Raw genomic sequence first — 12,672 nt, 5'->3', positions numbered from 1 at the left:
GACTGGGCTGGGCATGGTGGCTCACACCTGTAATCCCAGCACTTTGGGAGGCTGGGAGGTGGAAGGACAGCTTGAAGCTAGGAGTTCAAGACCAGCCTGGGCAACAAAGTGAGGCCCCATCTCTACAAAATGTAAAAAAATAAAAAAAAATTAGCCGGGGATCATGGCATATGCCTATGGTCCTATGTACTCAGGAGAATGAGACAAGAAGGTAAGTTTGAGCCTAGAAGTTTGAGGCTGCAATGAGCTATGATCACACCACTGCACTTCAGCCTAGGTGACACAGTAAGACCCCCATCTCTTGAAAAAAAAAAAAAAAGACTAACCATACGTTGAACATTAGTGATGGGTACATGCAAGTTATTATACTAGTCTTTCTACTTTTGTGTATACTTGAAATCTCCATAAGTTTTTTTAAAGCCACTGTCCTAGAAAACATATTTTAAATTAGTATGAAATAGTCATTTCAAAAAATCCTTCAGTGATGTAATTAAAACAGATTAATCTTTCATAGTAACTTAAGAATCAAAGATCTTAAGTTTATGTTAACTTGATTTTCTAAATAATCATAAAAATGTAGGCCATATCTTTTGTGTTTTGTTCTCAAACAGGGATGACAAACCATATACTGATAATGTAATACAACTGTTATAAAATCTCTTATTAAAAATAAAATTTTTACTATGAAGTTATATTGAAAAATAGGCTGGGCATTGTGGCTCACACCTGTAATCCCAGCACTTTGGGAGGCCAAGGTGGGTGGATCACCTGAGGTCAGGAGTTCAAGACCAGCCTGACCAACATGGCAAAACCCCATCTCTACTAAAAATACAAAAATTAGCCGGGTGTGGTGGCGTGTGTGTGTAGTCCCGGCTACTTGGGAGTCTTGAGACAGGAGAATTGCTTGAACCTGGGAGGCGGAGGTTGTAGTGAGCTGAGATTGTGCCGCTGCACTCCAGCCTGGGTGATGAAGTAAGACTCCGTCAAAAAAAAAAAAAAAAAAAAAAAAAAAGACAGAAAGAAACAAAAATAAAGAAAGAAAGAAAAAGAAAGAAAGAAAGAAAGAATGAAAAAGAAAGAGAAAGAAAGAAAGAAAGAAAAGTATTCTTATATCTATCAATATTTTACTTTATCTACTCTTTTATTCCTCCTTTTTAAAAAATATATAAGGCCAGACATGGTGGCTCATGCCTATAATCCCAGCACTTTGGCAGGCTGTGGTGGGAGGATCACTTAGGCCCAGGAGTTTGAGACCAGCCTGGGCAACATAGGAAGACCCTGTCTCTACAAAAAATTTCAAAATCAGCCAGGCATGGTGGCTTGTGCCTGTAGTCCCAGCTACTTGGAAGGCTGAGGTGGAAGGATCTGCTTGAGCCCAGGAGGTCGAGGCTGCAGTGAGCCATGATCACGCCACTGCACTCCAGCCTGCGCAACAGAGTGAGACCATGTCTTAAAAAAAGTAAATAAGTAACAAAAACCAAATAAGTAAAATATATTCTGCAGCAGTGCCAATGCATAAAAATAAAAATAAAATACATATTAATACAACTACCCACCAACTCCAGTTACCATCTCCTCCTGCTCTGGCTTGCCTTCTCCAATGCAATTAATCCAAACCTTATCTATACCTTGACTTCTCTTCAGGAGTCACACGTAGCTCTGAGACTGCTTATCGGCTAGTACTAAGCAGAAAGAAGAGATACAGAAAGCATGTCCAAAAGCACGTCCAAAAGCACTGACGTGATCTCATCTCAGGTACTGTGCACATGTTAAGTGCTCAATAAAAGTCTGTTGAATGAAGTTTATTACGCATTCAACAAACCTAGAAAAAGTGGGGCAGGGCAGGAAGAGCGGGGGAAGCAACAGATCATGTTCCAATGCAGGGATGTGTGAAACTATATAGCATTTTCAGGAATTTTAAGAACTTCAGTTTGGCAGAAATAATGTGCATGGGAGGGGTGGTAGCAACCAGTGAGAGAGAAGTTAGAGATGTAATCAAGAGCTGAATCATGGAAAGTTTTCTATGCCACAATAAGGAATCTATATTTATATCTAGCAGGAAATCAGGAATATTTAAAAGGTTTTGAGAAAAGAAAGATACAGTGATGTTTGTGTTTTAGGAAGGAAGACTTTCTGGTGGTAGTGTACATACAGCATATCCCAGAAGTCAGAGGCAAGACTAGAGGCAGAGAAATGTATAAAGTAGTTCAAGGAAGACATGATACGGGCCTGGACTAAGTTAACAGGGGTAGGAATGAAGCCAAGTAGAAGTAAGAAAGCCATGGAGGTAGAACTGACAGAAACTGACTAATTGGGTCTATAGGCTGAACATTCCAAAACTGAGTATCTAAAATGCTCCAAAACCCTAAACTTTTTGAGTGCCAAGATAATACTTTAAGGAAACGCTCACTGGAGCATTTCAGAATTTCAGATTTTCAAATTTGGGGTGCTGAACCAGTAAGTATAAAACAAATATTCCAAAACCTAAAAAAATCCAAAATCCAAAATACTTCTTGGTCCCAAGCATTTCACATAAGGGATATCAACCTGTAACAGATCACAGAAAGGAAGGAATCTAGGACAACACTAGGTTTCTCGACTGAGGACAGGGAAAGAGAACCGACACAGATTTTGAAGGAGAGGTTACATAAGAAATGACTGAAAAAGAAACATCAAAACCTAACAGCATTTATAGACTTTAATCAAAATGGCATAATAGAAATGAAAGCATGTGAAGAATTCTTTTATATTTTTTACTCACCTCAGAATCACAGCTGCTAAAGCTAACAACAGCAGAATTTTTATCCACATCAAGTAAATCTATTGGAACATCACTCTACAGTCAATATTAAAAAAAAGAAGGTTTAGATGGAAAACCTAAAAATGTTCATAAATTATGTTTTCTCTAAGAGTTCTCCTTAGTTCTAGTTTATATTCATCTTTAAATCTGAGAGTATGAATTCTCTTAATTTATACTTGATAGTATATACTTCTAGAAAATAAATATAATAAAGAATAAATGTTATTTTACAATCACCTGTTTTGTTCTAACTTGGAATATAAAAATCACAGAATATAATCTCTTACCACCCCCTTAGAAGTCCAATTGCCCCACTTATTTTTGTAAAGTACTAAAAATGTTACTATGAGCTATAAATAATCACATGGCCATTCTGATTCATTTTTAGCAGTTTCAATTTCACCTGTAACACAGAAAGAAGATAATTTTTGGTCTCCTCTGGAGAGGCAGTTTCTAGGACAAAGCTGTTGCACTGTGTTCTACGTGAATGGCATTCCCAGAGTTGCTCAATGCAACAACCCGTGAGCTAGCATTACTTAAGAGAGTTTTCTGCCTTTAGGTTTTTTAAAATAATCTGATATCTTCATTACGTCTTTTTAAACCTTCTCTTCCTCCAATTTATTATGTTCTCATTTTGTGATTGGTTTACTATCTGTTGCTTGTTTTCTATTCATCCTATTATTCTTTTCTACTTCCTGAATACCTTCTAATTTAAATAAGTCAGCAAATGTATACATTGATGAATGGAGTCATACATTATTACCCCTAAATTTCACCCTTTAGGATTTTCTACTTTGCCTGTTGACCTGCCAGAAACTATTGGGTTAATGAGCAAGCTGTACTTTAACGTTTGGGGCTTAAAAAGAAAAAGTTCTAGCAAGGGCGTTAAATATGGTAGTTTTCTAAGTCACATCTTTGTTAAGATTCTCCCAGAGGGTAGCCAAAGAAGAAAAACTTTACTGTCTTTTCTATTTCTTCTTAAAATTTAAGCCCATCTTTGGTTTATTAAGTACATAAATAAAAAGTAAAAATACAATTCAAATAATCTATGAGCAAACAATAGATTAAAAGGCCATAAACATTTAAAATTACTGTCTATGGCTGAGTGGCGTGGTTCACGCTTGCAATCCCAGCACTTTGTGAGGCCGAGGCAGGTGGATCACCTGAGGTCAGGAGTCCAAGACCAGCCTGGCGAACATGGTGAAACCCTGTCTCTACTAAAAATACAAAATTAGCCAGGCGTGGTGGCACATACCTGCAGTCCCAGCTACTCGGGAGGCTGAGAGGCAGGAGAATCACTTGAACCTGGGAGGCGGAGGTTACAGTGAGCTGAGATTGCACCACTGCACTCCAGTCTAGGTGACAGAGTAAGACTCTGTCTCAAAAAAATAAAAATAAAAAAATAAAAAATTACTGTCTAAAACTAAAAATGTTCAATAATGATTAGTATATATGACTGGTTTGTAAAATAGATCCAGTCATAAAACTAAGAAATTAGACATTTTGCTTACCTGTATTAAGACATTATCTATTGCAGTCTGTACCTCTAAGATAAGGCTATAACTGGCATCATCTTTATTTAGTGTAAATTTATCATTTATACCAAAGGAAGGTACTGCTGATTTTGCTTTGCTTGATTGAGAAGACTGCTGATAATTCTCTCTTTCCTGCAATACCTTATACTGCAGATGTTCCAACTCATTCCTGGAGAAAAACATACACAAATTTGTCAAATGTAAGTATAAACATTTGAGGTCCTTAGAATGTTTACAAAAATTTGAGACATTTGCTTTTACAAAATGTGTTTTTATTAGTTGAGCTAATAAAATAAAAATAAAGGGAACAAAATTTTTGCTTCTATGACTGACTAAATGATTCCACATTATTTATCCTTAACCCAAAAATTAAAACACGTACTCAGTCCCATACTAGCAATATTAATAGAGAGTTTTAAATATCATGGTAGGCTACAAAATAATCAATCTTAACACAGGAATCTTAGTACAGTTACATAAAATACTAATCAGAAGAGAAACTTATTATACTAAAGAGAAATTAATATTGCAGAACATACTAGACTTAATGAAAAGAGACAAAATGTGTGAAGCTAGTAAACATGTAACTTTAAGTAAGACACTAGGGAAGACATAAAAAATAAAAAGGAAGCTGCAGAATATTAGCATTTTGGGGACCACAGGGATGATCATGAGCCAGTGGTACAGCTTAACTACCAAGTGTTGGAGAGGATTCTGCTGAGACTGAACTACACAGGCATTGCTTAGAGCTCCAGTTAAGGGGAAGGTCCACATGCAAATGGAGTGAACAGTCATTGGGATAGAACAACATGAAGCTTAACTAGCCACAATTTAGGAGGAAAAGTCTAGGGAGGAGCTTGGAAGGGATTTGTGTGATGAACAAAGGAAAAGATTCATTCATTAAAGAATATTTACTGCTAAATATTACAGATTTACTCCTATGTACCTAGCAGTGTTTGGGTATCAAATGAACAAATCAGACATAAGCTTCTTGTAAAGCTTACATTCCAGTGTGGAATCAAGAAATGGTAGACTTGGTTATAAATAAAAGGTACTATATTGAGGATGTGAGAGAGTAGTCATTAACTATACTTGTATCCTTGTTGCATGAAGTAGGATATCCTGAATGAATCTGGCATACTTGTTTGCATGAACATTACAGCTTGCTCTCTGGTGGCTTTGGTGAAATGGCTTGTACTACTAGTACTTGTGGCATTTGCTGCCTTAAAAGTCTCTGTAGCCTTCAACTACCACCAAAAAAAGATCATCCTTCACTCCACAAAAGGTCAGCATGGGTTGAAATGGGGAGAGCAGTCATTAAAAGTTTCAGCAACTCCTACTTCTTTATTGTATGAAGCATCTTTATTTGAGTTTGAGGTCCCCCTTTTCATAGCACACGTCAAATTGAGCATACCATAAAAGCAATTCTTGTGTCTAGGGGAGTCAACATTACTCAGTTCCAGTTAAGAAAATTTATAAGCCAATATTACAGATTCAGAAGGGTCCACAGGAAGAGTAAATGTTAGAGTTAATGAGAAATAATACAGCCATCTGTGTTGATTTATTTCTAATGTCTGTGAAAATAAAAAAATAAAACACTACAAGTGTCTATGACGTAAAAAAAAAAAAAAAAAAAAAGAAAAATACAACTCTTGACCTAAGAAAAAGTCAATTCAGAATAAGGCATACAAAAAAGTATATTTCTATCTCCAAAATATTAATCAGCACTTACTGCTAATTTTCTCAAAACTGTAAACTTTCATTTTAAAAGGTGATTAATTAATTATATAATTCCTTCCAACAAAATATACTCCATCTATAAGTAATAAAAAGCAACAACCACACACTTCATGAGATTTTTAAAAAAGCAAATAAAAAACTCAAAGTTACCGTAAGGAAGAAATTTTATTCTGCATCTCCTGATTAAATTTTAGTTCTTCTCCTGGTCCACTTTCCTTATGAATGGGCTCTGTTGTCAGACCTGTAACCCAGCCTGTAGAGATGAATTACAGTCACGCACCACTTAGTACTGCTGGTGTTAAAAAAGATAAATTATGCATTGTGTAGCAGAAACTCCAATGTACATGCCCCTTTGTCCACCAATATCAGCCTGTCTTAACCCTAGGACTTCATTCAAAAACAAAACACAAAATCAAGCTGGAAAATATTCAGACTATAGAGAAATTACTTAAGCATTTCACGATATCTTTTTTTTTTTTTTTTTGCCTGAAATACCATAATACTATAATGAAGGGAATCTTTTACTTCTTAACAGATTTAAAATATGGAGTAAGTCAACATAGTCTAGCAATTTCAAAAATAGCTGAAAAATAAGAATTGCCTTTTAAAAATTACTTTCATGGAAATTTAAACTCTCACATGACTACTATGAGGATGCAAAAATTACCAATTCAAAAGAAGTTTTGGCAAGTTTTTGAGACCCTGTCTCAAAATAAAAGTTTTTTTATCAGACACATACATAGTCCAAAACATAAAATAAATCTCAATAAGTACTTCTCTTTAAATCAAATAAGATAATTTAATAAAGGTAAGAGTGACATGCTAAACACTCTTAAAAAGTATTATTCAAATATCAACTATTTTATAAATCAAGAAGCCTATACTTTCTCCTTATTTTTTAACCAAGAAAGTTTTTAATGCTATAAGTAAGAGTGATTGATTAACACAGCAGCCTCCCCTTATCCACGATTCCACTTTCTGCATTTAAGTAACCCATAGTCAATGGTAGGCTGAACATATTAAATGGAAAATTCCAGAAATAAGTCCTAAGTTTTAAATTGTACAACATTCTGAATAGGGCGATAAAATCTCATGCCATCCTGCTCCATTCTGCCCAGGATGTAAATCATCCCTTTATCCAACATATCACCTGCTGTATATGATACCTGCTACCAGCCTATCTATTGTTCGCTTAGAAGCCAAACCAGTTATCAGATCAACTGTTGCCGTATCATAGTGCTTGGGTTCAAGTAACCTTACTTTATTTAATAAGGGTCCCAAAGCGCAAGAGTAGTGATGTTAAGCATATTGTTATAATTGCTCTATTTTATTATTCATTATTGTTAATCTTGTACTATGCCTAATTTGTAAGTTAAACTTTATTACAGGCATGTAGGTATAGGAAAAAAATATACACAGGGTTCAGCACTATCTGAGGTTTGAGGCTTCCACTAGGGGTCTTGGAACAGATTCCCTATGAATAAGGGGGGACTACTATAACTCTTTTTTAAAAAGAGACATCAAAAGCAGTTTATTAAGTTTAGATTTTTTGTTGCTGACTCTTTCTTCAATTACCTATTATCATTTACTTTACCTGAATATGTGGACACCACGATTTCATCATAGCTGTCTTTTCCTACACAACCACCCTGGATAGATGTGACACTTTCAGACAACATCTAAGGAAGTTTAAGACCAAGCACTTCATTAGTAACTAAAAAATTCAGACATGTTAAAAATAAGCTACACAACGTTTTCCCTGGCTCCAGACATTCAACATATATTTACTGAATGCTTATGTGCAGACACTCAGATTAGAAAGACAAAATATCTTGAACAAATGGCAGGAAACTTCAGTGTTTTTAAATTTGGGAAAGAAGATTCAAAACGATCCTAGTATATTTGTGGGTACCACTCAACTAACGATATACTCATCTAATGAGCTAAAATAGTTTATTTATTTATTTAGAGACAATGTCTCCCTCCGTCACCCAGGCTGGAGTGCAGTGGTGCAATCACAGCTCACTGCAGCCTTGACTTCCTGGACTCAAACGATCCTCCTGCCTTAGGTCCCAGAGTAGCTGGGACTAGAGGTGCGTGCCACAACGCTGGGCTAATTTTTCTATTTTTTGTAGAGATGGGGCTTCGCCATGTTTCCCAGGCTGGTCTTCAAATCGTGGGCTCAAGCAATCTGCCACCTTGGCCTCCCAAACTGCTAGGATTATAGGCGTGAACCATAGCTCCCGGCCAGTTTATTTTCATAAAGAAAGGTTTTTTTAAAACTTACATAAGCAAGGCTGGGCGCAATGGCTGACGCCTGTAATCCCAGCACTTTGGGAGGCCGAAGTTGGCGGATCACGAGGTCAAGAGACCGAGACCATCCTGTCCAACATGGTGAAACCCCATCTCTACTAAAAATACAAAAAAATTAGGTGGGCGTGGTGGTGCGTGCCTGTAGTCCCAGCTACTTGGGAGGCTGAGGCAGGAGAATTGCTTCAACCCCAAAGGCGGAGGTTGCAGTGAGCCGAGATCATGCCACTGCACTCCAGTCTTGCTACAGAGCCAGACTCTGTCTGGGGAAAAAAAAAAAAAAAAAAAATTACATAAGCAAAAAGCAAAATACCCTGTAAGTTTAGTCTATTATCTGAATTCCATGCACCATCTCTTATGTGTATTCTCAAAATAGTTTTTTTAGATAAATAAAGAAGATGGTAACCTATATGGAATCTTTAGGAAAACTGCTATTGTGGAGAGAAATCAAGTTTTTTCAGATGACTCAGTGTTTATAATAACCATCTTTTAAGCAATACTTCCCAAACTTATTTGACAACCACTTAGGTAACTCAACTAGGAATCTGTATTTTTTTTTTTTTCTTTCTTTCTTTCTTTTAAAATAATGCAGGGAGCTGGTTTTTTGTTTTTGTTTGTTTTTTTAGACAGGACATTGATCTGTTGCCCAGGCTGGAATGCAGTGCATGATCACGGCTCACTGCAGCCTCAACCTCCCAGGTTCAAGTGACCCTCCCAATTTGGCCTTCCAAGTAGCTGGGACTACAGGTGTACACCACCATACCTAGCTGATTTTTAAATTTTTTTTTTTGCAGAAATGGGGTCTCCCTATGTTGCCCAGGCTAGTGTTGAACTTCTGGGTTCAAGCAAACCTCCCACCTTGGCCTCCCAAAGTGCTGGGATTACAGGTGTAAGCCACTGTGCCTGGCCAGAAACTCTGTTTTTAACAAACACTCTAGGTCGGTGGCTTTCAAGCTATTTGGAAAGCAAGCAATAAATTTTATATTACAATCTGGTATACATTCACACATAAACATATAAAGCAATGTATCTAACTTAAAAGATTTGTGTCATACTCTGATATGTTCTAATCTATTCTGTTTTTTAAAAACTGCACTGGCAACACACTAATTGGTTTTGACTAGCAGTTTGAAAAACTCTGGTATGTAATTCTTAGCAGGCAAGACTGAGAACCTTTGTTTTAAAGGAGGGAGTGGAAGGAAGGGACACTAGCATTAAACCAGACAATCAACAAAACACTAGTTCTCTTCACCTACCCTATAGGGGGCAAACCTCTGAGCTATCCTGCAAATTAGGATGTGATAGTTGTTCCTGAGGCTAATTACCTGAGAAATTCAAGTAACAAAGGTTTGATTATAAATCACATAAAGTTAGATTTACAGGTGGGGTCAAATATCTGCATTTTTAACAAGTGTCCAGTTGATGTGTATAATAAAAGTTTTCAAAAAATTGTTTTTTATTGATCTGACAACTTGATTAGATCTTCCTTTAATTTACTGAACACAAAACACTGGAAATCACCTGACTTGCAGAATAATGTTTTACTCAACCAATAGAAACACGCACATTCTCACTTTCTGAGTGGTTTATCAGGGAACTATTAATTACAACTTTAAAGAGTATTTTAATGCAATATACTTGGAAAACATTTTTAAAACTATTCATTTCCTTTTTTAACTGTTCATTTCTATATATTTTTTTGCTAATAGAACATTTTAATGAAATTCATTTATCTTATGTACTTATATAAAAAAATTGGGGCTACTCTGCACACTGCCTATGGGGTAGCCTTGTTCTGCAAGGAGCAGGAAAAGAAAAACAAAGGAAAAAGGAAGGAAGGAGGGAAGGAAGGGAGGGAGGGAGGGAAGGAGGAAAGAAAGGGAAGAATGGGAGGAAGGCAGGGAGGGAGGGAGGGAGGGAGGGAGGAAGGAAGGAAGGAAGGAAGGAAGGAAGGAAGGAAGGAAGGAAGGAAGGAAGGATCCTATAACCATAAAATCAGAGATCCTGGGCAATATACTATGGATAAGTTTTATGTAAGAAAACATGGAACTAAACTTACAAAAAAAAGACCTTGGTCCTTCCTCAAAATATTGGCAAATGAGTATATGTTTAAGTTAAAATGCAATGTTCAAGGTATACATATTTTCTCTTTTTATGATTTACCCCTTAACTATCTTTTTTGATTAATCAACCATCTACCAGTCCAGACTGTGTCAGACAGTAGGTCTCCTCCTGATTATAAAAGCAACATAGTAAGTGATGATGTGAATCCAAGATGACGCAGAGTACTCCCAACCTAAGCATAACCTGAAAGCAGGACCTCTGTCATTAGACAGAAGAAATAAGAGGAAGATAGGATTTCTTAGTGCCAGACCTGGCAGAACAGGTAAATGCTATGACATTTCTGGGGTTTAGAATAAAAGTCAAAGAGGAGACTTGGGGTCCGAATAGGAAAGTTTCTCAAAGGGCTGATGAAGAAAAGCAGGAGATCATCAACAATGGATTATTATTTCTAAGCCTAGACTATTACTTGCCTCATTAGCAGGATGACTTTTTACACCAAAACAAGATGAACAAATTTGAAACCAATCTAAAAAATAACCTCAACTGTGTAACATTTTTATCCCTATATTTTCTAAATGATATGTTTTACCTGTGCTTCAAACCACTTGTATTTTCTGAACTGCAGTTAAAGTTAGGATTGGGAGATACCACTAGTAGAGAAATTAGACAAAAAAAAAAAAAAAAAAAAAAAAGAGTTGACACTTGAGTTGTGAACTCTTTTATTTCCTTTAAGTTTAATAGCCTCAGTATGTCCTATATGAGGCAGGATAGGGAAGCCCGGGATTGGAGAACACTAGTTCATGAAAAGGAAAGATTCAATTTATGCCAGAATGCTTCTCTATGTAACTTTATAGCTTGGCATAAATCAGCTTAATTACATTTAAAATTTGTGAACTAAAATTACTTTTATCTAGTATTTCTTCTTATACAGGCAGCCCTTGAGTGCGTAGAGTGAAACTGCTACTTTTTTCCTTTTGCTTAAGGTTATTTCTGATACTGTCCTAACAATATGAAGTTTATTCCTAAAATCTTATTATTTTAAAACAACAGACTCATTTATATTAACCAAACATATAAATATTACTCCTATAAAGTGTCATTATATGTTATAAACTAAGGCAAAATATTTAATACTTTAGATACTTATAATAATATTTTAAAGTATAATGAAAAAGTAATTTATTATCCTGCTTAAACGCAAAAGTCTATTATTCAAACATAAGAGAAGTCTGGAGAAGATTCTGATAACATCAAAATAGCAATATTTTAAACCAAACACAAGATTTTAATATATTTTCACTTAATAAAATTCAAACCATCTGTCATCTCTATAATAATTTGACAAATAATAAGCATATATAGTCTTTTTTAATGAACTTACCTGATCAAATCGTAGAACAGGTTCATTTGCATTATCAAAACTATACACTTCCACCATTCCGTCATCTCTCCCAACAAGTAAATCTTTAACCCCATCACCCACAATGTCAAAGCTGTCAATACACAAAATACCTTTAAAAAGAGATATGTGATAAGTTATTAAGAAGACTAATAGTTATCGTCAAGTATATGCCAAGTAAGAATGAAAATAACACATATTCCGACTCAGAATGCTGAGTAAAAATCTTTGAGCAAAATCAAGTGCTCTTCTCTTGTCCATCCACATTCATCTATTTCCAGGTCTTTAAATATAATCTGTGTGAGAACGGCCCCTACATTTATATCTCCCTCCAGCTCTGGCCAAAGCTCCAGACTGATATATTCAATTTGGTATCTTCTCACAGACATCTGCATCTTAAACTTTCCATACCCCAAACAAAACTCTTTATTCCCCTTTTTACCATACCCTCTCAATACTGCTCCTCCCTCTGTCTTCCCCCATCTCCATAAATTATTCTACCTAGCTGCTTAGACAAAAATTCTGGGCTACATCTCTGATTTCTTTTTTTCTCACCACCCCTCATATCAAAACCACTAGCAAATTCCATCTTCTCTACCTCCACAATATATACTGAAATTGTCTCCTTTAGGTTTCCAGCTACTGATAGCCTAGACTAAGCTAGCCTAGACTAGAATAAATTATAATAACTCTTCCAGCTGGTCTCCATGCTTCCAATTTTGACCTGCTTCCTCCCGCCCCCTCCAATCCATTCTCCAAACAGTGTCCTTTGTTTTGTTTAGGCTTAGTAAATTAAATGTCACACTCCCACTGAAAATTTTCTG

At 36.0% G+C, this 12,672-nt stretch overlaps 1 protein-coding gene across 2 annotated transcripts in view; it reads right to left on the bottom strand.

The window, feature by feature from the left end:
• Positions 1 to 12,672, bottom strand: part of BBS7 (Bardet-Biedl syndrome 7) — a 55,530-nt gene that overhangs the window by 25,903 nt on the left and 16,955 nt on the right. For both annotated transcript variants that reach the window (XM_031664306.1, XM_031664307.1), the window contains 5 exons: positions 11,831 to 11,961; positions 7,670 to 7,754; positions 6,226 to 6,328; positions 4,312 to 4,504; positions 2,762 to 2,836 (listed from right to left, as the gene is read on the bottom strand). In XM_031664306.1, the coding sequence (XP_031520166.1) occupies positions 2,762 to 2,836; positions 4,312 to 4,504; positions 6,226 to 6,328; positions 7,670 to 7,754; positions 11,831 to 11,961 (587 nt within the window). The remainder of the gene's footprint in view (positions 1 to 2,761; positions 2,837 to 4,311; positions 4,505 to 6,225; positions 6,329 to 7,669; positions 7,755 to 11,830; positions 11,962 to 12,672) is intronic.

The sequence above is a fragment of the Papio anubis genome, chromosome 3 (genome assembly GCF_008728515.1).
Source record: "Papio anubis isolate 15944 chromosome 3, Panubis1.0, whole genome shotgun sequence".
Classification (NCBI taxonomy): domain Eukaryota; kingdom Metazoa; phylum Chordata; class Mammalia; order Primates; family Cercopithecidae; genus Papio; species Papio anubis.
The sequence above is the reverse complement of the archived record's forward strand: the minus strand, read 5'-3'. Positions and strand labels throughout refer to the sequence as shown.